This window comes from Chinchilla lanigera, unplaced genomic scaffold (assembly GCF_000276665.1).
Source record: "Chinchilla lanigera isolate Chin_1 unplaced genomic scaffold, ChiLan1.0 scaffold00008, whole genome shotgun sequence".
Lineage (NCBI taxonomy): Eukaryota > Metazoa > Chordata > Mammalia > Rodentia > Chinchillidae > Chinchilla > Chinchilla lanigera.
Genome location: NW_004955409.1, coordinates 3,509,635 through 3,533,984, shown reverse-complemented (window position 1 = coordinate 3,533,984; position 24,350 = coordinate 3,509,635). Strand labels below are relative to the sequence as shown.

The window sequence follows — 24,350 nt, the reverse complement described above, 5'->3', positions numbered from 1 at the left end:
GTGTGTATGAGAGTGAATGAGAAAGAGTAGGGTGAGGGAACGTGCCTGTCACCCAGCTGTGGGTTATATGCCAGTTTCTGTGTGGGGTGACAGGTCCCGAGAACGAGGTGCGGCAGATGAAAAGAAAAACAAGACAGACAGTTATGGGGTCAGGGGGCTGCAGCCTATAGGACTGAAGCCTCAGTTACAATCTTCTTTAGCCTTTTCCTGGGATTCTCACAAAAAGCAGGGACAGGGGAAATGGGCGGAATCATTAACAGGGTTGGCGAGGGCAACACAGCTTAATTGTCCCAGGACCTGGACTTTGACTTAGCCAGCCACCAGGTCATCATTCCCTCGGACGTATCTCCACAAAGCAGCTAGTGTTATCTCAGCGGCTTTCCACAGGGACTAAGGTCCTACTTTCCTGTCCTTATACACTAATACTTTTGCTAAACTTCCTCTAGAATCAGTCACGTGGCTTGGTCAGGCTCAAAGTCCCACATAGGTAATACATTGAAAGGTAAGCTATAGAAAGCCCTTCTCCACACCCAGCTACTTGAGAAGCTGAGACAGGAGGATTACAAATTCAAGGGCCGCCTGGACTACATAGTTAAAGCCAGCCTGGACTATGTAGCAAAAACCAGTCTCAAAAAAAAGGAAAGAAACTGCTTATTTGTGTCTTCTTACCCTATTTCTGTATTCCATGAAGATTTTTTTAGTTTTAAGGGAAATTATGAGACTTATCCTGGGCCAGGACATGGAGAATTTCTTTCTACTTTTAATTTTTTAGAAGCATTTTTCGGCCAATTCATCTTTCCAGCGGCCGGTATCTGAGTGAAGAAGAGAAAAGGTGGGTTAGCCTGGGAATACTCTAGGAATGGTTCTGAGGGTGAGTGAGATGCACATCTTAAGCACATAATATTTATCTCTCTCAAAATAATGTTTCTTTTTTTTTTTTTGAGACAAGGTTTCACCATGCAGTTCAGGTTGGCCTTGAGCTCACTTTGTAGCCCAAGGCGGGCCTTGAACTTGAAGTGATCTTTCTGCCTCAGCCTCCTGAGTGCTGGGATTACAGGTGTGTGTCATCACACTTAGCCAAAATAATGTTTCTTTATAATTGAAAGTAGTATTTTATTTTTCCCCTTCAAAATACTATTACAGTTTGTTTTTTTAAAATTTTTCCATGATTTTTTTTTTTTTCTTTTTTTGATACTGGGAATCGAACTCAGGACCTTGCACTTGTCAGGCAGGTGCTTATGCCACTGAGCTAGTTTAAAAAGACGGTTTATTCAAGCTTATACATACTTCCACTTTTTCAGGAAGAAGAGAAATTAATCCAGCAGGAACTGAGCAGTTTAAAGGCCACTGTTTCTGCTCCCACGACGACACTGGTGAGTCTGCAGTCAGTGCCCACACGTCCGAGCGCGGACTCGGGCCCACCGACTGACAGGGCATCCAGCTGCTAGTTTCTTGAGTGTCTCGTAGTGCAAGCTGGCTGGAGGCGGTAGCAGACATGTGGGTCTTTATGGTTGGCCGGCTGCAGCGGACCACGGCGGAGCTGACGGTTAAAGTCAGGACAGAGGTGGCAGCGATCACACATATGTGGCTGTGCAGTCCTGGCGCTCCGGTCCTCATCGTCTTGTTTTAATGTTGTGTGCTCTGAAAGGTTAGGGTGTGCCATTGAACATCATATTTTCTTTCCAAAATTGATACAGATTTTCTTTTGAGGCGGCCGGGGGTATTGGGAATCAAACTCAGGGCTTCATGAATGCCAAACTCACCCCCTACCGCTGAGCTGCATCCCCCTCCCCCTAAGGTGCACCACGTCTTTAATTTTACTGGTATACCTTTGGGGCGTAGGTTGGCTGACAGGTAGAGTGGTTGTTTTCTTGCTCTGAAACTGAGTGTATTGCACAGCAGTTAAAGCAAGAGCCAGTAACATATTTTTAAACTTGGTTAGATAGAATTTGATTTTTCAGACAGCATTTGTTCAGCGGCTACTAATGAGTAGCCACCATTTTCGGGTTCCTGTGCGGCTCTCCTTGTATAGTTAGATTAAGACCTGGGTTTTTGTTGCCTTTTACTTTTAATAATTGTACATTTTTATTGGCTGTAATGTGATAGCTCAATATATCTAAATAACGTATCGCACCTTTTTTCCCTTGGTGGTACTGGAGGTTGGATCCAGAGAGCTCTGGATTACATCCCCAGCCCTTTTTATTTTATTTAAAACAAGGCCTTGCTGAATTGCCCCTGCTGGTCTTGAGCTTTCATATTCTTGCCTCAGCCTCCCGAGTTGCCGGGATTACAGTGCACCGCTGTACCCAGCTTCCTTTCTTTTAATGAGGTTTTTCCCAACCAACATTTAATAGGCATATTTTTCCTGAGTGCGTTTGTGTCAGTGTGGGAATGTTCTCCCTGCCCCCACCGAAGGTGATCATTTTACATGAGTACATGATCAGGAACATGAATAATATTTGTAAAGTCTAAGAGAATGTATATTTTCTTTTATGGTCATAATAATAATATGTGGACCAATAAAACTCAAGACATCAGTCTAATATCTCTGTATTTTAGTATGTGTATGTTTGCGTGTAGAATTTTAGGTATCTGTATAAAATTTTTGTACTTTATGTATTTGATAGAAATGTTAGAGAAGTGGTGTCCTTATTTATGTTTTGAGCTGCCGAGGCTGGGCTCTGCGACCGCCTCACCCCTGGGTCAGCCTGTCAGAATGACCGGATTACGGGTGTGCACCATCACACTCAGCAGATAGTTTCTTTTTGTTAGATTTCCATTTTCTGTAATTGATATCACCATACACACTTTTTCTTTTCCTTTTTTCCGGCGCTAGGGCCTAGGGACCTCTGCATGCTAGTCAAACACTGCTACTGAACTACTTCTGCCCTGCAGTTTTCCTTGCCACAGGGCATAGCCCTGGCATTGGGTAGAACTCACATTGGTGGAAGTCAGGGAGCCAGGGTTTGGGAGAACGATTCTGTTGTAACCATGGCCCTCCAGCTCTGGGCATCCCTCTTAGAGCTGTCTAAGGTGACCGTAGAACGGTAGCAAAACTGTTAGAAAAGTTGTAGGAGAATTACTACATTGGGGAATGCACTTTTTCTCTAAAAATAAGAGAATGGTAATGCATTTGACAATTTTACTCACAACTTGTAATGACTTTTGGAGTACTCTGAGGTAATGTTATAAATCCAGGATTGAAACTTCATGGCTTAAATTAACACTTATCTTTCTAATTAACACAGAAGCCTTTGAAGAGGGACGTGGTCTTTATTGGTATTTAGTAGTGTTTTTTTATGGGGCTAGGACTTGAACTCAGGGGTTGCACAAGCTAACCAAATACTCTGAGCTATCTCCCCAGCTCCAGTATTTGGTAACCTTAATTAATTAATATGTTAATTAATTAACTTTTATTGCTTGAAGCACAAGTGACCTCAATTGAGTCTCATTCCCCTATGATTTTCCTGTGGTATTTTTAAACTCTGTATTTACACACATGCATGCACACATGCAGTGCAATATTAAATGTTATTATCCTTTCCTTAGAATATTTGGTTTACTATTACTATTAAATCACAAAGTGCTTATGTAGTATATACTATAAGCGTTTTTGATTTAATACTGTAATATGGTAATTTTTAGATATTAAAGGTCTGAGCTTTTCTTTATTTTGAAGCATTTTTACTTCTGACTAAAATTTCCTATAAATATTAATGCAAATATTGTTGCACGGATAAAACAAATTTATGTCATTTAAGCAATTTTAGTCTTAACAAATATTAAAAGAGCCCACTAAAAATTAAATATCATTGGGATAACTATCCTTTTAATGAAATTAGGCCCTTGAGTTCCTGATAATTGTGAATTACTTAAAAAGAGTACTTATGCCAGGTGTGGTGGCACACGCCTCTAATCCCAGCACGCAGGAGGCTGGCGCAGAAGACTCACTGTGAGTTTGAGGCCAGCCTGGGCTACATAGTGAGTTCAAGTCAAGCCCCTGAGGTGCATAGTGAGACCCTGTCTTTAATTCTTTTTTTTTTTTTTTGTCTTTTTGAGACAGGGTCTCACTGTGCAGCTCAGGCTGGTCTTGAGCTCATTTTGTAGCCTAGGCTGGTCTCAAACTTGCAGTGATCCTCCTGCCTCAGCTTCCCGAATGCTGGGATTAAAGGCGAGACCCTGTTTTTAACAGAAAAAAAAAAAAAAAAGAAAAAAAAGTCCTTGGGCGAGGGTGTAGCTCAGTGATAGAGTGCTTGCCTAGCATTGCTAAGGCCTGGGATTCAACCCCTGACATTGCAAAAACAAGGGAAGAGGAGAAAAAGAAAGTTCAGTTGTGTAGTTTTACTGTGGCTGGTGAAGGGTAATAGGCCAGCCGTAAGTTCATTTAAAAAAAAGTACCTACGAAGCAGGCTGTTACACATATGTAGCATAACATTTCTGAAGAAAGTCGAGGTCACCATTTTATTTCTTTGTTTTTGTTTCTTTGTTGAGATGGGGTCTAGCTATGTTATTCAGGCTGTTCTTGAACTCCTGGACTCACATGATCCTTGTGCCTTAGCCTGCCAAGTGCTGGGACTACAGGTGCATGCCCAGCTTGTAATTTCATTTTTAAATGTGAAAAATGTTCTTATTACAAAAATTACTGCTAACCTGTGAAAATTTTATGTGTTTTTTTTCATTTAATAAAGTAGATTTCCCTTGAAGTATGTAATTTTAGATGCCAAATAAGATTATTATGGATGACATTTTGTATGAAGACCACATGTTTCATGTTATAACCAATTTTATACGATGGGTACAGAACATTAGAAATAGGTATAATTGATTTATTTGCACTACTGTGAAAATATTTAAAATAGTTTTACTAAAATTAATACTATTGGTAATTAAGATTGGAAGCCACTTTTACTTACATAGTCTGTTATTGGGTGACTAATTTATAATGTGTATATTTTTTCTTCAATGCCAGAATTAAAGGATTCTCCTGTTAAATCACAACACACACACACACACACACACACACACACACACGTACACACGCATGCATGCAAAATCAGAACATTCTATTTGTTTATATAATGACCGGGTATTTTGTTTTCCAGAAAACAATGAAAGAATGTATGGTGAGACTTATATATTGTGAAATGCTTGGATATGATGCTTCCTTTGGCTATATACATGCAATCAAGCTGGCCCAACAAGGAAATCTCTTAGAAAAAAGAGTAGGTAAGTACCGTGTGTAAGACTTTCGTACTTCAATACTGTCATAAAAGTTCCAGTTTTTATATAAGATGAGTGATGGTGCCGGGCACAGTGGCGCATGCCTATAATCCCAGTATTTGGGAGGCTGAGGCAGTGAGTTTGAGGCCATTCTGGGCTGCACAGGGAGACCTTGCCTCAACCCCCACCCAAAAGATGAAGGATGACAAGCAAGTGCAGAGTATGGTTTTAGAACTCTGCCTTATATTCTCCAAACCTGAGAAGATGACTTCAGAAATCCAAAGCCTGTAAATGAAACTACTTTCCCTGATTTATAGTGTTTTAGAGTTCTAGAGAAAATGAAAAGTCACCTGCTCTTCTTTTTTTTTTTTTCACCTGCTCTTCTGAGGGTGGTTAAATGACTACATGTATTTGTCAAAATTCATTGAGCTATATACTCAAAATTAGTGAATTTTCTGGTATCCAAATTATACCTTAATACCTTAGATTTTAGGCTTACTGGTCAGATGTGTTTCTTTTTATTAAGGTAAAAAACTAAAATTGATTGGAATAACTCTAAATATCCTGTTCTTGCTTTCACGAATGTTACTGTGAGGGTTAGTAGTACCTTTTTCAAATTTTTGTCTCTGTGGTCCTCCTGTAGGCCGTTAGGAAAGAAATCTCTCAAGGACTTAAATCTTCCGCTTTGCAAAGGCTCAGCTTTGTTTCAGAGCCCCGGAGGGAAGCACGTTCGAGCAGTGTCGGGTGAAGGGCGTGCCCGTGTAAAGCTGTCGACAAGGACTAGCGCCCTGCACTGTCGGGTGCCTGGCGGGGGAGGAAGGTGTCCTGGTAAAGATTTTGAGGCTTCATGCGTGCAACATTCCACTTCACGCAAGGTACTCTTTGATCTTCCGGATTTCTTTTCTCCGAGAAGAGGTCCTCTGGCAACCTGCTTCCCCGTCCACATTCCGAGTCAAGTTTTAGCTCTTCTGAGCTCACTCAGATGACTCCCACATCTTAGCTTCTGGGCTCATTGTAAAACGCTAAAGGCAGGGCTTTCTCACCAGTGCTTTACTTACGACATAGACCAGCCCTTCCTGTCCTAGTCTCTTTTTGTTGCCACCCTGCAGCTGGAGTTTGCCTCTGGAGGAGCGGTTTTCCTGTGTCTAAAGTCTTTCTGATCCTGCTGTTCTGGAAGTTTGTATATGGAGTCTTGCTGTTATTTTCTTTTCTAAGAAGGAAAGGCTCAAAAGGAGCTTTCAACCAGTGTTGAAGATTTGGGAAAAGTGAAAGCCAACTTCACTGTCTCTTGCTCAAGTGATAAAATGATATCATACTACATAGATTGTTCTATAGTTGTTTTTATATGTAGTTGTATAATTTTCTTTTCTTTTTTGTCTTTTTGAGACAGGGTTTCACTGTGTAGCTTAGGCTGGCCTTGAACTCACTTTGTAGCCCAGGTTGGCCTCAAACTCACAGCAGTCCTCCTGCCTCAGCCTCCTGCATGCTTGTAGTTGTATAATTTTCATTAGGGGGGACGTGCCGTAGTTTTTTCAACTGGGTTCCTATTGTGGACATATGAGTGGTATTTGATTTCCTTGCTCTTGTGAATACTGTAGTGAGTAACACGGTATGTTTATCTGTGCATAGTTATAGGAGCTTTTCTTAAGTGAGTTCGGAGCCGTGTTTGTGGACATTCATGGTCTTGCCAACCGGAGCGCATGTATCTGTCGGTGTCAGGTAATCTTGATGTGTGCTGTCGAGTGGAAGCCGCTTTTTAAGGTGGCGTTTAACCTTCAGTCTGCCTTTGCTCTGGTGCCGTTGCCCACCTGCTGTCCTGGGGTTTTTAAGGCCAGCTTGGTACTTCCTGCGGTGGGCAGTGCCGCCTTGGCATCTGTGTGAATATTGTTGGGTAAATACATTTCAGCACCCATTAAGTCAGCTGTGATGTTAAGGGCTTTATCTTCTGAGATTGTATTTATCTCCATTTAAAATATGAGAAAACAGAGGCTCAGGAAGCGTAAGTCACTTGTCCAAGGTCATGGAGGTGGTGAGTGTGGACCCCGAATGTGGACCCACATTTCCGCGAGTCCAGGCCTGTGTTCTTGCTCTGCACCTCGCGCTGTCATACAAGCATACTCACTGTTTCCTCTTCGTTCCCCTGAAAAGCTTTTCATTCTTTGTAGCGCAGATTACCTTTTCCGCTCATTCTCTGTTGTCGGCACAGGCGAGCTGTTTGTAACAGGCAGAACTCGGGTTTCCTCGTGGTGGTCTTTGGTTTAACTCCTGGACCTTGATAGTGGTGTCTCGGGTATGGGCGACTCCTTCGCTGAAAGGTGCGGTTCGCTGGCCCTTCAGTGAGACTTCATCTCTGCTGTAAGTGCTCTTTGGGGTTTTCCTCCTCATTCTCGGGCCTGGCCAGGTTTGTGTGCATGTGTTTGCACATGTGTGTGTGCACATGTGCGTGCATGTGTGCGTGCACGTGTGTGTAGTGCTGGAGACTGGACTCGGAGTCCCATGCTCGGGTCAGTTTTTCCCTCTCGCCTGACCGTGGGAGCCATAGCTCTGCGCCTGTGTCCGGCCATGAGGATGGTGCAGTCAGCCACGCTCCTGCTCCTCGGCCTGAGAATAGGACGATTCTGGTTTCCCCGATGGCGTGACAGATACCGACGGTGTGGATCCTAGCCAGTGGCAGGCTTAGTTACCAAAGCATCTCTTAAGGACCCATCTGAGAGACTTGAGAAGAGTGAAAAGCAGTGAGGTGAGAGGAGTCGGCCTGACGGTGCATGGTCTGGAGACACGGTACCTGTGGACTGCCTGCCTGTAACCCTGGGCGATCACTCCTTCTCTGTCCTCCTCGTTACATGTATCGGCATAATAACTGTACCTGAGAACTAAGTGAGGGAAGACTTGGAACATCCTTGACCCATAGTAGCTGCGTAGTACTTGTTATTGTGAATCTGCGAGGTGACCGAGAAAATGGCGTGAAGTGTGTAGATTGCATGTCCATGTCATTTGTCATGGCACTAACATATTTCATCCTAAAATGTGCTTTTTAGGTTTTAATATTATTGAAGTCGAAATGTTTATTTAAGCCCATGAGTGCATTCAGTGTGGGAGCTAGTTTCTCTTTGGTGAACAGCTGTTCCTCTTGCAATAGTATATCTTCGCATTGAGAACACACAGTATTGTGTGGCTTAATGTGTCATTTACATCATATAGATGGTGTAGGCAGCTCATACTGTAATAAAACAATCAGTACTGACTTAACTAATAATTATGAGTTTGTGAATACTTATGTGTTTAACTGTAAGGCAGAGAAGATAGAGAATGTTTTGATTGGTGATGTAGAGATTTGCAAAGGAAATAGAAAGCACATCTTAATATTTTTACAGGGTGCTAACTTGGTATACATCCTGTAAAATATGTTCTTTTTTTCTTTTTTGAGACAGGGTCTTGCTATGTAGTTCAAACTGGCCTTGAACTCACTGTGTAGCCTAGGCTAACCTCGAACTCACTAGTGATCCTTCTGCCTCAGCCTCCCAAGTGCTGGGACTGTGAGCCTGTGCCACCACATCCATTTATGAAATACATAACTCTGAAAAATTTCAGGATGAAGAGCACCTGAAATCTTCCTTAGCACACTTTTTTAGCCTCATATTTTGCAATTTGTTTTTGGGTTGACCTATAGCATATATTTCGACACCTAAGACTTTTGGAACATATTATTTCCTTTAACTTTTTGGGAAAAGTTTATTTTGGGTAGGTAGTAATGAGATTTCACCCTTAATTTTTATAGGTTATCTGGCTGTGTCTTTATTTCTCCATGAAAGTCACGAACTGTTGCTTCTCCTGGTGAATACCGTGGTAAAGGTACGGTGTCGTATGGTCAACGTGAAGTCCTGAGTGATCCCTGCAGGCATCTGGTGCTTCTCTTCCCTCATAATGAGTTAGATAATGTGGAAGTCGGTGGGCTTACCGAATGGGTTTAGGAAGCTCTCGTGTATCAGTGTCTGCATCTGTAAAATGGGGATGAGTACCTGAATTTAGAGTTGTGAGGTGCTGTGTAAAGCACATCCCCTGCTGCTGCTCCTGCTGTTGTTGAAGGTATCACTGTTTAATTAAAAACCCAAGCTGGAGTTGCAGCCCAGATCGCCTGGCTCTTAGGTGCACTTTCCACGCTGTTGTCATTGTCTCTCGATCTGTCTCAAGAGACAGAGATATAAACTGAATAACTTTAAACTCCAAACTGTGGTAAAGGTACGGTGTCTCCATCTTTAAAAACTCCATCTTTAAATTCCAGAAGGTCATTTAGAATGGGCATAGAATATAATTGAGTAACTGAATTGTATAGATAATAAAAGCAATTTAACCTGCACTCTTGAAATGTCGCCCTACTAAACTACTAGTAGAATTAATAACAAAGTGTAGTTGAATTGTTGAGCTTTCTTTTATTTTGTAGGTTGCATAATATGTGAGAGTCGACGTGTGCGGTATTCTCTAAATTTTAAGTTGGATACTATATTAAAGTTACTAGTAGTTTAAATTTTTTTGACACTTTAAAAAACATTCTGAAGTACCATTAGAACGATTGTATAAGCTATATGCATATGTGATTATATATGAACAAGTCTATTGTATGACTTCTATAATTGCTTGCTTTTAAATTTCCACTCATTGTTAATAAGAAAAATTCGGGGCTGGGGATTTAGCTCAGCGTCACAGCACCTGCCTGGCAAGCACAAGGTTGTGAGTTTGATTCCTGATACCAGAAAAAAAAACAAAAGAAAAAAGAAAAATTCATAGAATTGTTTTTTTGTTTTTTGTTTGTTTGTTTTTTGAGACAGGGTCTCACTCTGTAGTTCAAGCTGGCCTTGAACTCACTGTGTAGCCCATGCTGACCTCAAAATGTGTGGCAGTTCTCCTGCCTCAGCCTCCTGAGTGCTGGGATTAAAGGCATGCACCACTATGCCCTGTTGGTTTGGAAAACTTAAAGTAATAAAGAAACTACTTTTGTCAGTATCAAAATGAAAAGCTTCCTTTTGTGTCCGTGGTTTTTTGGCTATATTTATCTATTGACTTTATTAAGAGAAATGAGAGAAATGGGGATATTCCGGTAAAGTATAACATAAGCCTGAATGTACAAATTAATTACAAAATTGAAGCAGAATTACTAAGTACGTAGGATCATTACACTGTCAAGTTTCCCATCCCTAGTGTCCGAATTTGCGCTGAATGTCTTCTTTGCTTAATGATTATGCTAGGATTTGCAGAGCACTAACCTGGTAGAAGTTTGTATGGCACTTACTATCGTCAGCCAGATTTTCCCTCGAGAAATGATCCCAGCTGTTCTTCCACTAATCGAAGACAAACTCCAACATTCTAAGTAAGTAAACTCTTCCAGCACAGTTGTCTGTACCATATTATTTCAAAGCAGAGACTCAGACTAGAAAATTTACTAGAATTTGAACTCAGTGCTACAAGAATTGGGAATATTCTTTGCCACCAGGTATAACACAAGAATCCCCAACAGAATTGTTTTTATTTTTTAGGAGGCTTAGAGTTGGGAGTTTAGAAAATGTCAGGCAGCTTTCTAGTTAAACTGAGAGACAGTGAGGCTCAGTATCCCGAATCCTTGGCTTTTCTCCCAGTTTTACCACTAATAAGCAGTGGTTCTGCTTTTCTTTCATCTGTGTATGGGGTTGGTTGAAGTTCCTTGGTTCTCCCAAGATTGTTTTGAGGGTAAAATAAAGTAATAGAAAACATTTAAAGATAGTGTAAGTGCTGTGACTGCGGAACTTCCGTATGTGAGGAAGGTTCTTTTTTTTTTTTTTTTTTTTTTTTTTCTCCGGTACTGGGAACTGAACTCATGACCTTGCGCTTGCCAGGCAGGCGCTTTTGCCGCTGAGCTAAATCCCCAGCCGCAAGATTCTTTTTGTATAGAAACCACAGTACTCAGGTTGGAGTACACAGCAGAGTACGTCCAAATAAGCACTAACTTGCAGTGTTTTGCTGATGTGCCCCTGTAAGATTCCTGACACTCTGCTACTGATCAGCTTAATACACTTTTCCACCACACTTGTAATTTATTTTAACTAAGCTCCTTTTAGCAGAAAATTTGTAGTCATTTTCCTTTGTGGTTATAGTGTGTTAGTTACACATACGTTCTTGATAAAGAGCTTTTTGTTACTCGTACATCTTGGTATTTCATACGCTCCTTGAAGTTGGTATTTTTAATGTTCTAGGTTGTAAAATCTTGTCTTATAACTTGTACATTTTAAGAAATATTGGACTTTGAATCTCCTAACTAAAATACTATTTACTAGGAATGACAGGATAACTTCTAGGGCTTTCAGATGTTTCATGATAGTTTATATGTCAAATCTTTTTAGAACAAAGGATGATTATAGGCAATTAATTATTGGAAATAAAATAGTAACTTTTCTTGGGTACTTATAGCTTGACCTGATTGTAGCACCAGCATATTTTTATGTAATTTTTTCTTAGCACCACTCTTTGGTGGTGACCCTACCTACCAACCATTTGTATAAAATCACTCTGAGAGTTAAAAGGCCTTTTCTCAATTTTTTTCCTTATTGCTTCCCAACTAGTGTAATTTTAAATCATAGCTGCAGTTTACGGTTTTTGAAGCTCTACTTCTAAAGTTGTGGCCACATGCAGCTTCAAGCTGTAGCATGTGGCGGGGCTGGGGAGCCAGAGGGGATCACAGAGCTGTGAGACCAGGCCTGGGCTCGGTGTTTCAGCCCGGGCTGTATTTCAGCATCTCAGTTCTAGAGCCCAAATGTAAGTATCTTGATGTCTTGGGTTAGTCGCCCTACTTAGGGCCAGCCTTAGAAATTCTTGAGCTTGTTTAGAGTTTGTATTCTTTTCTTTATGAACTCTCTGCTTTCTCCCAAAATTAATACTTGTTAACACCCACAGACAATACATGGGTAGGTAGTTTGCAGTTATCAAGATGTTAATGGTAGGGCCGGGGATGTAGCTCAGTGGTGTAGCACCTGTCTGGCAAGCGTGAGGCCCTGTGTTCGATTCCTGGTACCAAAAAAAAAAAAAAAGCTAATGGCAAGTCTGTTGTTAATCTGCTTTTCTTTTAATGTGAAAAGAATTTTCCATCATGGCATAGTTTGCTTAGAAGAAGTGAGTTGTGTAATAAAGGAATTTAGTAGAAGCTGGGTAACCACTGATTTGAATTTTATCCGAGTAGTCTTTGCTGCTGTTGTTTTTTCTTCTTTAAAAAGCTATTCTTTAGTGGAACAACAAGTATTGCATTGAAGACCTCAATTTTTAGATTGTATGATTTTGGGTAAAAGAAGTATATGTTAAGGAACCCTAAAGTAAATATTTCACTTTTGTGTTATTGTTCTGAGCACTGCCAGCCTAGTCTACAAGTGTGAGATATGTAGAAAGAGCATGAGAGAGAGTAATGAGAAATATAGTTCATGGAAACTGTGTCAGAAATACAGAATAGAGATCTGGGCATGGTGGCACATGCCTGGAATCTCAGCTGCAACTTCTTGGGGAGGCTGAGGCAGGAGGATTGTGAGTTTGAGGTCAGCCTGGACAGGTTTGAGGCCCTGCCTAAAAAAATAATTTTATTTTATTTATTTATTTATTTTTTTTGGTTTTTCTCTGGTACCGGGAACCGAACTCACAACGTTGCGCTTGCCAGGCAGGCGCTTTGCCGCTGAGCTAAATCCCCAGCCCCTAAAAAAATAATTTTAGAAAAGGGACTGGGAGTTTAGCTACTAGATGTTTGCCTAGCATATGCAGTGGCCTGAGTTTGTATCCAGCACTGAAAAGATTTCTTTTAAAAAAAGTATAGCATTGCATCCCTTTATTTATGCTATCCTTTGAGGTTTTAAAAATAGACTGGGCAAGGGGAGGCATAACTTCTTTTTAGTCCATGTGTCTCCTCATCCCAGAGATATTTGGAGGATGCTTGGCTATCGCATAAAAAAATTTGAATACTAGGAAAGAGAATTTAATGTTACTAGACTGATGTAAGCTTACGGTTGTCTCTTTCCCAGTTTCTAGCCATGAGGTTTTTAAAAGTAGAATTAGGGAACTGAGAAGTTTGTGTAACTTGTTTTAATTGATTTCAAAAGTAATACATGTATGCTATTAAAAGTTCCGTAACTAGAGAACATATAACACGGACAGTTCAAGTCTCTTGAGATTGTACCTCCTAGAGATAAGTAGTTTTTATAGTTTAGTGTATTAGAAAAAAGAAATTAATATTAAGTATATCATTCTGTATTTCTTTTTAATGTTATAGCTGACATTTTAAAATCATCGGGATCATGGTCTTCCAGCCAAATGCCTAGAGATTCAGATTGTCTTACTTAGATTTCACTTTTTGTCCTTAGGGAGATTATCCGAAGGAAAGCTGTGCTGGCGCTGTACAAATTCCATCTCATTGCTCCTAACCAAGTGCAGCATATCCACGTTAAGTTTCGGAAAGCGCTTTGTGACAGGGATGTGGGGGTGATGGCTGCTTCTTTGCATATATATCTCAGGATGATTAAGGTAAGGTGAAAATTGCAGCGAATACTGAGAACTGACCATTAGAGAAGTACGATTATAGAATTAAATTTCAGTGAAGGCTTACTGAAAATTTGATACTGTTATTTCTGATTTTTTAGTAGTAATTTTTGCAAGTTGTTGATTATGTGAGCTATAGGCATGTTACAGAATTATACTTTAAAATACCTTCAGTTTTTTATATGTCCAAAGAAATATGGAAAAAAGCTGTTGTGGAAGGAGATGTAAGTTGGCAGATTTGTGCTTTTTCAAGCAGTGATTCTTTTACAGAGCTTCATGGTTTGCATAATAAGTCGTAGGAACAGGGGCGGGCCCCACCAGGTGTGGACTGCAGCGTTGACGCCATCCAGCCACCCTGTGGCAGGACAGGAAAGAGAGTTGGGTGGTATGGTAAAAATTTCTTCGAAACAGTGATGGTGGCTTTGTACTAATTCAGGTTCGGTGTACTGCGTGAAGCCTTTTCTCTTCAAAAGTATGACTTTGTGAGTGATTTCATGGACACTACAACAAAATGAAATCCACTGTAGAACTCTTAGGCTTATAGAACCAAAGCTTGTCTTCTCTTTTAGCCAGTGTGTTCCAAAATAGTATGGGATGAAAATAGGTATTTGATAGTAAGTCTAATTTTCCCTGTAACATTTACAAAAATTTGAAAGTGCTATTATTTCTCTAAAAATTTGCCCTTGATACATAAGAAAAATTACAGTGAAGACTCTAATGTTCATTTTAGGGAGTATATATCTAATTTTTCCAGTTCAAGAGATTAGTCAGATAGATAATGGAGACACTCATTCAGAAATAGAAATGTATTTACATACTATATGGGTAATTAACTCTCGATTGACAGCTCACTGATTTGTGGGCTTTGAACATTTACAAAGCCTTGGCGGTGCTCCTGCCCGCGAATGGATTTAACTCATTTACATGAGGTCTTCGCGCACAGAGTGCAGAGACTGCGAACAAGCCTTGATTCCCGTCCAGTGGAGTGGTGTTACTGCCCCCTTTCAGTATGCCCGTTCCTTTTAGTTTCTGCTTTAATTGCCAGTATTAGCTATTGAGGGTTCTAAGATGTAATTACAAGAACTTTTGAAATGTGATTAAACTGTAGGAAAAAGTAGGGAGTAGGAGGCATTTCTGGGAATGAATCAACTTTTGGGTTGGGTAGCCGGAGGAGTTTCATCACAGGAGAAATGATACATACTAAACACTGTTTTGTTAAATGTGAATATAGGGGCTGGGGATAGCTCAGTGGCATAAGCGTCTGCCTGGCAAGTGCAAGGTCCTGAGTTCAATTCCCAGCACCCAAAAAAAAAAAAAAAAAAAAAAAGTGAATATAAACTTCTAAGAGAGCATGTTTTAATTTACTAGGTTCTATGTGGCATTTCGACTAGCTGTATTTAATATTTGAGAAGACACTGTATTCACAGAAAGTTGCTTTTCTTTTTGGATGTAGGAGAATTCGTCTGGCTATAAAGACCTGACTGGGAGTTTTGTAACAATCTTAAAGCAGGTAGTTGGAGGAAAGCTCCCAGTGGATTTCAATTACCACAATGTACCAGCCCCATGGTTACAAATTCAGCTTTTGAGAATACTAGGACTTCTAGGAAAAGACGACCAAAGGTAAACTATTCTAAGTAAGTTACTTAATGTGCATTTGGCAGCCTTAGGCTTTAGTCATCTAGAGGTTCATCGTAACCAGACCCCGCCCGGGCTTTTGCTGGCTCAGGAGGGATGTAAGTAAACCTGTGTAAGACGTGTAATCCCTGTCTGGTTGCTGGGGTGCTCCTCGCTGTGCTTGCCCAGGCGCTCCCCACCGTGGTGCTTTCCTCTTCTCCTCTAGCAGCTGGGAAAACCTGCCCCTTTTCCCCCAAAGGCCAGCGAATGGCTCTGTAGGCCGTGTGCTGTCTGTTGGAGCCCTCAGCTCTGTCCTTGTGATTGACCGCGGCTGAGGAGAGCACGAGCACTGTGCTCCAGAAGAACTTCATGGACGTGGAAACTTGCATTCCAGAGTCTCCACCTGCCCTGAAATGGTGTCCTTTTTTTATTTTTTCTCCAACCACTAAAAAAGTGTGAAAATGACTCTTATCCTGCACTGAACAAAGGCTTGTGCCTGGCCAGGTGGCCGCCGGTGCTCGCTCTGGTCGCCTGTGAGTGCCTCATTTTTAGACTGTTTCCTGTGACTCACTCTTAGTCAGTGGTTTATGGTGGACTTACTGGGCTGTCTTCCCACCTGTACATATTTTTTTTTTTTGAGTACATATTTTTTGTAACTTTAAATTTTGCCGTACTTTTTCAAACCTACAAGCTTGCATGGTCCCTAGAGCAGTACAAGGAAGGTCCTTCGTACCTGCTCCTCGACTGTCAGTTATTTACACCCACTTCATCATTCTCTCCTCCTGCATGCAAGGGCACGTACTCCCCACCACCCCCCCGAACTGTACATGAACAAGAGCGATTACATTTTAATTCCTTTGCGAACAAGGACCTTGGCTTGAGCTCCTGGTGTGTTTCTGTCTCAGGAAGCCATTTGCTCGTCAGCGTGCTGGCTGTACGGATGCGGCTCCCTTTCACGCTGCAGAGCATGTGTGTATTCTGACTCATTAGCCTCACCTTGCCGTGGACCGTCCTCCCACTGTTGCCCGTTGCCCTAGAAAGGCCTCCTGCGAGCTCCTGCTCGGTGCTAAGTGTACCTTGTCACTTTGCATGGTACTGTCTTAGGTTTTTTTAAATTTTGTTTTCAATGTTTACAATGCCCTGATGGAGACATGGAGTGCAAGAAGGGGATGGAGCAGAAACATGTTAAAAATGTTTATCTTCGTTATTTTATGGAACTCCAGCCCATCCTAATATGGAGCTGTAGTTTAAGGTCATTGGAATTCTATTTTAAAACCACTAATTTCATATCAGTGTGCATCATACCTTATTTGTCTAAAAAAGACTTAGTGCCATAAGTTGAATTTGCTCACTAAATGCATGAAGTCATTATCTTCCCTTCCTCCTGGGTGGGTTTGGAGAGCGCATACAAGGCTGCGTGAGGAGAGCTCCCTTTGGAGTGCTGAGTGTAGCTAGGCCCAGCCAGTGAGCAAAGGCTGGAGCCCTCTGAATGTCACGAGCCGCCAGGGTGCTGTCTCCTTTGCTGCCCCAACTCTAATGAAATTTTGTTAACAGGAATCTTAGAATTCATGAGGCATGATTAGCTCAGTGTGGCAAAGTAAAAATGTCATTTTATAACAGAAATCTAGAGCATTTAATTCAAAGAATTAATTCCCAGAAAAGCCTTTTCTACCCTTGCTTGAGTATTTTGTGTTTTATAGCATTGTGCTTTTTATTAGCATTTGGCTCAGTCTCGTCCACAAATGCTTCCGCATCTCATGTGGTTAATTATGACTCTTAGGCCAGACAGTGGCTTTTGAAATTGAGAAACTGCACTGTAATCTAGGGTTAGCATTACCAAATTTTTGCGGGGAGGATTGGTAATGTCTGCTGCTGCGAAAGAAAGACTTACGCAACAAAATGAGAAATTTTAGAATATAGTCCTGGGTATTCATACATCAGTCAAGACAGAATGAAAGTAAATGCACTTAAGATGAAATGTTTTAGCTGTATTTTGGGAAAAAGAAGATCAATTTTTCTGAAGAGATACAACGTTCTTGCTGTCTGATCTGTACAGCCCCAGGTTATTTTGGAGTTTTTGTTTTGCAGCCTGGTTTCTCCTTAGTGCCGCTGCATGTAGCATGTGTTGCCATTTGTTTTTTTTTCCCATCAGAGCCTTTTGAGTTTGTAAAGCATACAGAAACCTGAGAAGCAGCATTTTTCACACTGACCTCTTCAAGAGGCCTTTTAGAGACTTGAAGGCAGAGTATGAGGACTCTGTGAACAGTGCATTATTTTTTAAATGCTATCTATCATAGCCCAATTACCATTGTGTAGTGTAATTAAGGACATAAAGACATATACCTGGTAGAAATTGTTAAATTACACACACACACACACACACACACACACTCACACGCACACATTTTTTTTTTTTGTGGTAGCACTGGGGATTGAACCCAGGGCCTTTGCACTAAGCTATATAGCTGGCCCTTTTTAAATTAACTTTCACGACATGGTCTTGCTGAGTTGCTAAACTGCCCAGGCAGGACTCAAATTAGGCAATCCACTTGCCGCAGCCTCCCTAAGCGCTGGATGTACCGCCACACCTGGTTTATTTCTTTGTTTTGATACAAATGAAAGTTTAAAGTTTCTTACTGAAGAACCTAGTTGCTATGTAGGGAAAGCCTAGTATTTGAATATCTTTAAAACAACAAATTGATTAAAAACAATATATTGTCTAGAATAACCTGGATATGTGAAGTATTACTGTAATAACAGGTAGAACTATTTTATTGCAAAGAAAATGATAAAAGAGTGTATTCAATCACTTAGCAACCTGGTCTGTAAACAAAGACCAGGTTAAGAGTTGCTTGACATTTTCTCATGGACTAAGTAGTCAGTTTTGATAGATGAGAAGATCAACTCATGAGAAGAGCAAACGAAATCTTTTAGAAGCGAGATTTGTATAACTTCATAAAATGAATTTCTTTCACTTCTCTTCTGTAGATCCTCAGTTTAAAGAGAGAGAGAAGTTTGAAAAACTGTGTTTTATTGGGTTAGAATACTATAATTCCACTGCAAATAAAATATCTTTTAAACAGGACAAGTGAATTAATGTATGATGTTCTTGATGAATCCTTGCGAAGAGCTGAGTTAAGTCACAATGTCACTTACGGTAGGTAACATGTACGTGCTACTGCAGTGACTAATGCTGTTTTTCATATTGAAGCTAAACCTGTGTTAGAATACTGTAAATTCCAGTAGAATCTTGTGCATAATTTTAAGATTGTTCTTTGGGTTAATGTAAGCACTGAATAATAGTAATAATTTGAAATGATGCGATTTTCTAAGTGACCTAAATCCTTATTATAATTGTTGCTTTATTGTAAACATTTATCAAGTATCTAATTGACTGTGAAGATAGCTCAGTAAGTTCGATTCACATTTTGTAAAATTTCTATTTGGAGACAGTTCTTAAATCAGTGGACTACTTGCCAAGTGTTTATTAAGTTTCTATTATTTGTCGGGCCCTGTGCCAGGTTCTTGGAGTACAGCTGTGAGTGAAACTGTTCCGTCACTGGGCTCACAAAGTAGAGAGGTGCTGTGAATGTTTCCCAAGAATGACAGGGTGCTGCAGGAGGAGGTGGCAGCTAGTCTTAGGCGAGGGGAGAACGAGAAAGATTTTCCTGGAAAGCAGTTTTTAAAAAGACATCGTGTGACTGCACTGGGTCTGAGGGTCCCTGCGGCTGAGAGAAGGGACCTCACCCACCCTGTAGAGTAAGATTCGCCGACTCCCTCCTCGGAAGAAGAATTTCCAGGGTGTGTCAGTAAGAGACATGAGAAGGGTTTCTTAGGGAGTTGGGGCACGCTCAGGAGTAGGGCGTGGGCACGCAGAGGAGGCGCTTTGGGGCTGGAGCGCGCTGCGCTGAGGGCCGTCTTCTGGGTGGGTGGTCCTGTGTGCCCTGTGTCTGCCAGGCTGCGGTGCAAGCATCGGTGTGTGTTTCAGGGTGCGATCTGCTGCCCACCGGTGTTGCTGCTTCCTTTGGGTCGGGGGAAGCACGGTTCACAGGACAGGTCTGGAGCCTAGATTTGTAGCCTTATTGTCCGTAAGATTTTTTTCTGCCTAGTTTTTGTTTCTTCTATCTCAGTCTGAGGGTGGAATGAGATATAGATAAGAATATATAGATGTGGAAGCATAACCGATTTTTGTGATGAGACAGTGAACTGTGTTATATCTGATTTCAAAAAGTAATTTAGTGATAGACAAGAAGGGTGAGTCGTGAGACAAGGGTGGACAGTTGAGGAAGGAATCCAGACACTTCTAGCCAAAAAGAACTATTCTTTTTTGATCAGCTGGAACAAGCTCAGTGAAGAAATTGAGGTTTTGGGGCCTATTTAAAAGAAGTAAGTAGCACTGCTTAAAGTTTGCCTGCTTTGGAGAACAATAGTGCTGGGAGGTCATTTCACTGGTGAGGTACAGTTGTCCTGTGTGCAGGGCCACCCCTCGCCATACCGAACTTCAGGGGTGCTCAGGTCCCTCAGGGGAACTGCCATTGCCGGGTGTGGGGCGCACACTGTGACCCCAGCATTCTGGGAGGCTGAAGCAGGGGTATTGAAAGTTAGAGCCCAGTGTAGGCAATGCAGTGACTTAGTGAGACCCTGTTTCAAAATAGAAAGTAAAAACAGGGTAGCAGATGTAGCTCAGTGTGAAGGCCCTAGATTCACTTCCCATCACTGCAAACAAAAACAAAACAAAACACCCCAAAAACTGAAGGCAGTGTTTTTCTGTGTAACCTACCTATATGCTCCCATGTACTTTCAACCCTCTCTGGAAGAGTTAGGATACATGGTACGATGTAAACGCTGTGTAAGTAGTTGTTAGTTACACTGTATTGTTTAGGGAATGAGGACTACGTTTACATTTACAGGTGCAGAGTTTTTCCCAGTGTTTTTGCTCTGTGGTTAGGCCAGGCCGAGGCAGGCCTGCTGCACTCAGAGTAGGGGTGCGGCATGGGCTGTTTTTCCCCACAAGGTGTAGCTCTTAAGCATAGGCCAGCGGGCAGCATTGAACTGGTTTAATTGAAATAAAAAGTGCTTGACAGACGTTGGAATAGGAGAAAGGGTTATGTGCATGAGACTGGTGTAGGCAAAATAGCGCCTGTGGTATGGGTTGGAATAATGAATTTTGAAGGATAGATTTATATTCTGCATGGATAAAGGGTAATTGAGGCAGTAAGAGGTCTCAGTCTATTTTGAATGTTCAAGTAGTTGTTGCCCATGATTTCTGAACTCTTTTTTTTTTTCTTTTTTGGTGTTTTTTCCGGTACTGGGAATCGAACTGACGACCTTGCGCTTGCCAGGCAGGCACTGTGCCCCTGAGCTAAATCCCCAGCCCCCGATTTCTGAACTCTTAATCTTTCCTATACTACCGTCCCAGAAATATTATGAGTATAAATGTATAGATTTAAATTATTTATTTTTTTGTTTTGATTTTTGAAATACTATCTCCCTATGTAACCCAAGATCTTGAACTTGCAAAGATTCTCCTGCTTCAGCCTCCCAAGTGCTAGGATTACAGGTATGCATGACCATGCCCAGCAAAAGTATAGATTTTACATGGGTAACGACAAGATTTTCATAGTAAAACAAGTTTGATACCGGGAGAGTTTTGAGTGACAGGAGACAGCAGATAAAGATGTCTGTAATGATGGAAAGAGGAACGTCACCTTTTTAAATCTTATTTAGGACTGTCAGGACTCGGTGGACTTTCTTCAGATAGTATGCCAGGAGAGTAAAGATTTTAGGTTTTACAGGTTACATAAGTTTCTGTTATATATTCTTACTGTTTTCTTTATATTTATATTGTTTTATTTTTTACAATTTTTTAAAAATATAAAAATTATTTTTTTATAAAAACCATTTTAATTCATAAACTTGCAAAAACAGACCGGAGGCTGGACTGTGGTAGTCTGTCCATTCCTGCTTTAGGCAGTTACTGGTAGTGACTTGAGCGAGGAGTTGGTCTTGTCTGCGAAATTAAAAAGTCACCTGTTTTCACAGCCCAGAGTGAAGGCATTTTACAGCTTATTATGTGAATATATAGAGTTATCTTTAGGTTCCTTTTACAGTGTAGCATTTACAGTAAAGTCAGCTTCCTCTCAGAGACTAGTTGGGATTCTGATTTAGTTTTCCTCTCTTATGGAAGAGGCCGTAGAGTTTTTTTCCTACAGAATTGGGCATTTATCGATAGGCAACACAGTGTAAAATAGCCTACTTGAACATTCAGGGTAGATCTTGTACCTAGAGAAGGGGTCTGGCTCCTACGTTTTAAGCTTTTGGGGGTCGAGAGGGAGTGACCATTCTGACACTTGATCTTCACCTTGCAGTCGAGCTCTTTGAGTCGTCCCTGTGTCACTTCTGATGGTGCAGTTCCCTGGGACATGTGGGACGTGAGGTCCCAGCAGCTCTTCACCGTGGCAAGGCTCCCACTCCTCAGCTCACGCTCTTTTGAAGAATTTGAGAAAATGTTAGTGTCCACTTTGATCACCATAGTTACCAGACTCTTGGCAGTACCTGAAAATAAAACCTGAGCACTCTCACAGTGTACAGTAGACTCTTTTATATATTTGAGGTTAGTTTGGAGTAACTAGCTGGAAGAGTTTTGAGTAGCGACCCTACCCTTGAAATAGTCGTAGGCACCCTAGATGATTACGCTGGGATGCGCCGCACACGCGGTTTCCGTGTCTGCGTGGTAGAGAGCACTTGAGGGCGGTACGCATCGGGGAGCGCTGGGAAGCCCTGTCGCTCTGGAAGAGTGGGCGTGTTGTTCCTGTGTCCGTCAGCCCGCGAGCTCCCCGAGGGCGGGGTGCTGTCAGCTCTGCTCACTGCTGTACCCATCGTGCTGACGCCATGTCTGCCGCACGAGAGATGTGGAATACTTGGACGTGAGCACACGATCTTACCTGCTAGCAGTGCCATTTTCCTGAAGTCATACTGGGGTAACTTAATCCTAATAGCTGTACAAGCCTAAAAAGAACAGCGGTTGTTTGTTTGAAATAAGATTGTTGACTAAAACTGATCTTCCAGTTGGTTTGCTTTCAGTTCTCTACACATACGTCCTTACTGTGCTATTTCTCTATTTTTTCTAGCTATTCTGTTCGAATGTGTGCATACGATCTATTCTGTCTATCCCAAGTCAGAGTTACTTGAGAAGGCTGCCAAATGCATTGGAAAATTTGTTCTGTCACCTAAAATAAATCTGAAATACTTGGGTAAGGCGATTGATCCTTCTGGTGGAGCTTGTAGTGAGCTTTTGAACTTCGCTGGGCCCTTGCTTCAAGCCACTTCCTCTGACGTGATCTTTGCTTCTAGGCCTGAAGGCTCTTACCTACGTTGTGCAGCGGGATCCCACCCTGGCTCTTCAACACCAGATGACAATAATTGAGTGCTTGGACCATCCTGATCCCATTATCAAAAGAGAGGTAAACTGGTACCTTGAATGCTGTATGTGAAACGTTAAAGTTACAAACTTTCGCTGGTACTTTGGGGATTTAATTGGTGGGCTGTGTGTGTTTTAATTTTTTTTTTTTGTTTGTTTTGTTTTTCTCCGGTACCGGGAACCGAACTCACGACCTTGCGCTTGCCAGGCAGGCGCTTTGCTGCTGAGCTAAATCCCCAGCCCCTGTGTTTTAATTTTGCATATGTTGACTTTTACTAAAGTTGAAGTAACTTTTCTAAAAAGTACTTTACATGTCCATAGGAATGTCGTAAAATTATGGTTGGAGAGGTTACATCCAATTATCTGTTTGAGTCCAATAATTTCTTTAGCTTGAACATTGTATCAATGGGCACCTGAATTTTAGTCCTAAGGCTTCGTGTTAGTACAATATGAGATATAGTTTTTGGTGGTTAATTAGTTTTTCATTATTCTCTGCCTATAAAATTTGTTAATGAATTCACTATTAAATAGATAAGAATATTAAAAGAATTAATGAAGGTGTCCGTAAAGAGATTTGAATTTCTTGGGAGAGAGGTATAATTATGTACTAAGTTTTGTTTCAACAGTTTTCTTTTGTAAAATTGCTTCAGTGTTCCCTTTTTTATTAATTCTCATGTAGAGAAATCACTGTGTATCTTCATTCAGAATGGTATATGGGACCCAGTTAAGAAGAGTGAAAAACTTTAAAAGTAATAAAAGTTAGAAAAAGAGAATACGCTCTTTAAATATCTTAAAAGCTGTGAGATAAAAATAGAGCTATGAGGTGAACACTATTGCATTTAACAATGAAAATTTTTCAAATATGAATTTGTAAGGAATTTTTGAAAGAAGAGTACAAGATTTGCTTCATATTCACATACATATATATAAATTTAGTCACGTATTTAATCTCCTGAAAATCATTCCCTGCCACCTGCCCTGGATGAGTTTGGGAAGCTTCAGATGTAGAGCTTTCAGTGTCGGCATTGTAGAAAAGTGAGACAGCTCAATGCACAACAAAAATAATTATGTAGCCCTTACCACACATGAATATGTGTGTTCTTTGTGTACTTGACTGTTAAGAGCGTTGGTTTGGCAGATTGACGTAGGTATAATTTCCTTATGGATGTATTTAATTATTGGGCTCTCATTGAGAAAAGAGAAAAAATAGGCAACTTCTAAAATTACCAAGTCTGATGTGTTTGGCCCATTGCTTGCAGAGAAGAGTAGCTTGCATTCTTTGGGGAAGGGAGTGTCCCCAGAGAGTACTGTCCTCCCGTCTCAATGCCATTGTCACTTCTAACCTCTTCCAGTAGTGGCATGGAGGGACTTTGGTCCCTAGACGTGGAGTGCCCTGTTGCAGGAGGCAAGCTTCCCTTTTACATGGTTTTATTCTCTTTCGTACAAAGAGAAAAAAGCAAGAACGGAGGAATTGTCAAAGCTGAACACAGGATACGGTAACCGTGTAATTTCTAGTATGAGGCTCCATCTAGTTCTAGACATGCCAGATGCAAGA

At 41.1% G+C, this 24,350-nt stretch overlaps 1 protein-coding gene across 1 annotated transcript in view; it reads left to right on the top strand.

Annotated features, from left to right (window-relative positions):
• Positions 1-1,301: 1,301 nt before the first annotated feature.
• Positions 1,302-24,350, top strand: part of Ap4e1 (adaptor-related protein complex 4, epsilon 1 subunit) — a gene marked incomplete at its 5' end in the record, with an annotated part of 56,157 nt that continues 33,108 nt past the window's right edge. Inside the window, 9 exon segments of the mRNA XM_013510289.1 lie at positions 1,302-1,373; positions 5,103-5,226; positions 8,999-9,072; positions 10,464-10,585; positions 13,587-13,746; positions 15,215-15,381; positions 18,459-18,532; positions 22,506-22,628; positions 22,729-22,838. Of these exon segments, the coding sequence (XP_013365743.1) occupies positions 1,302-1,373; positions 5,103-5,226; positions 8,999-9,072; positions 10,464-10,585; positions 13,587-13,746; positions 15,215-15,381; positions 18,459-18,532; positions 22,506-22,628; positions 22,729-22,838 (1,026 nt within the window).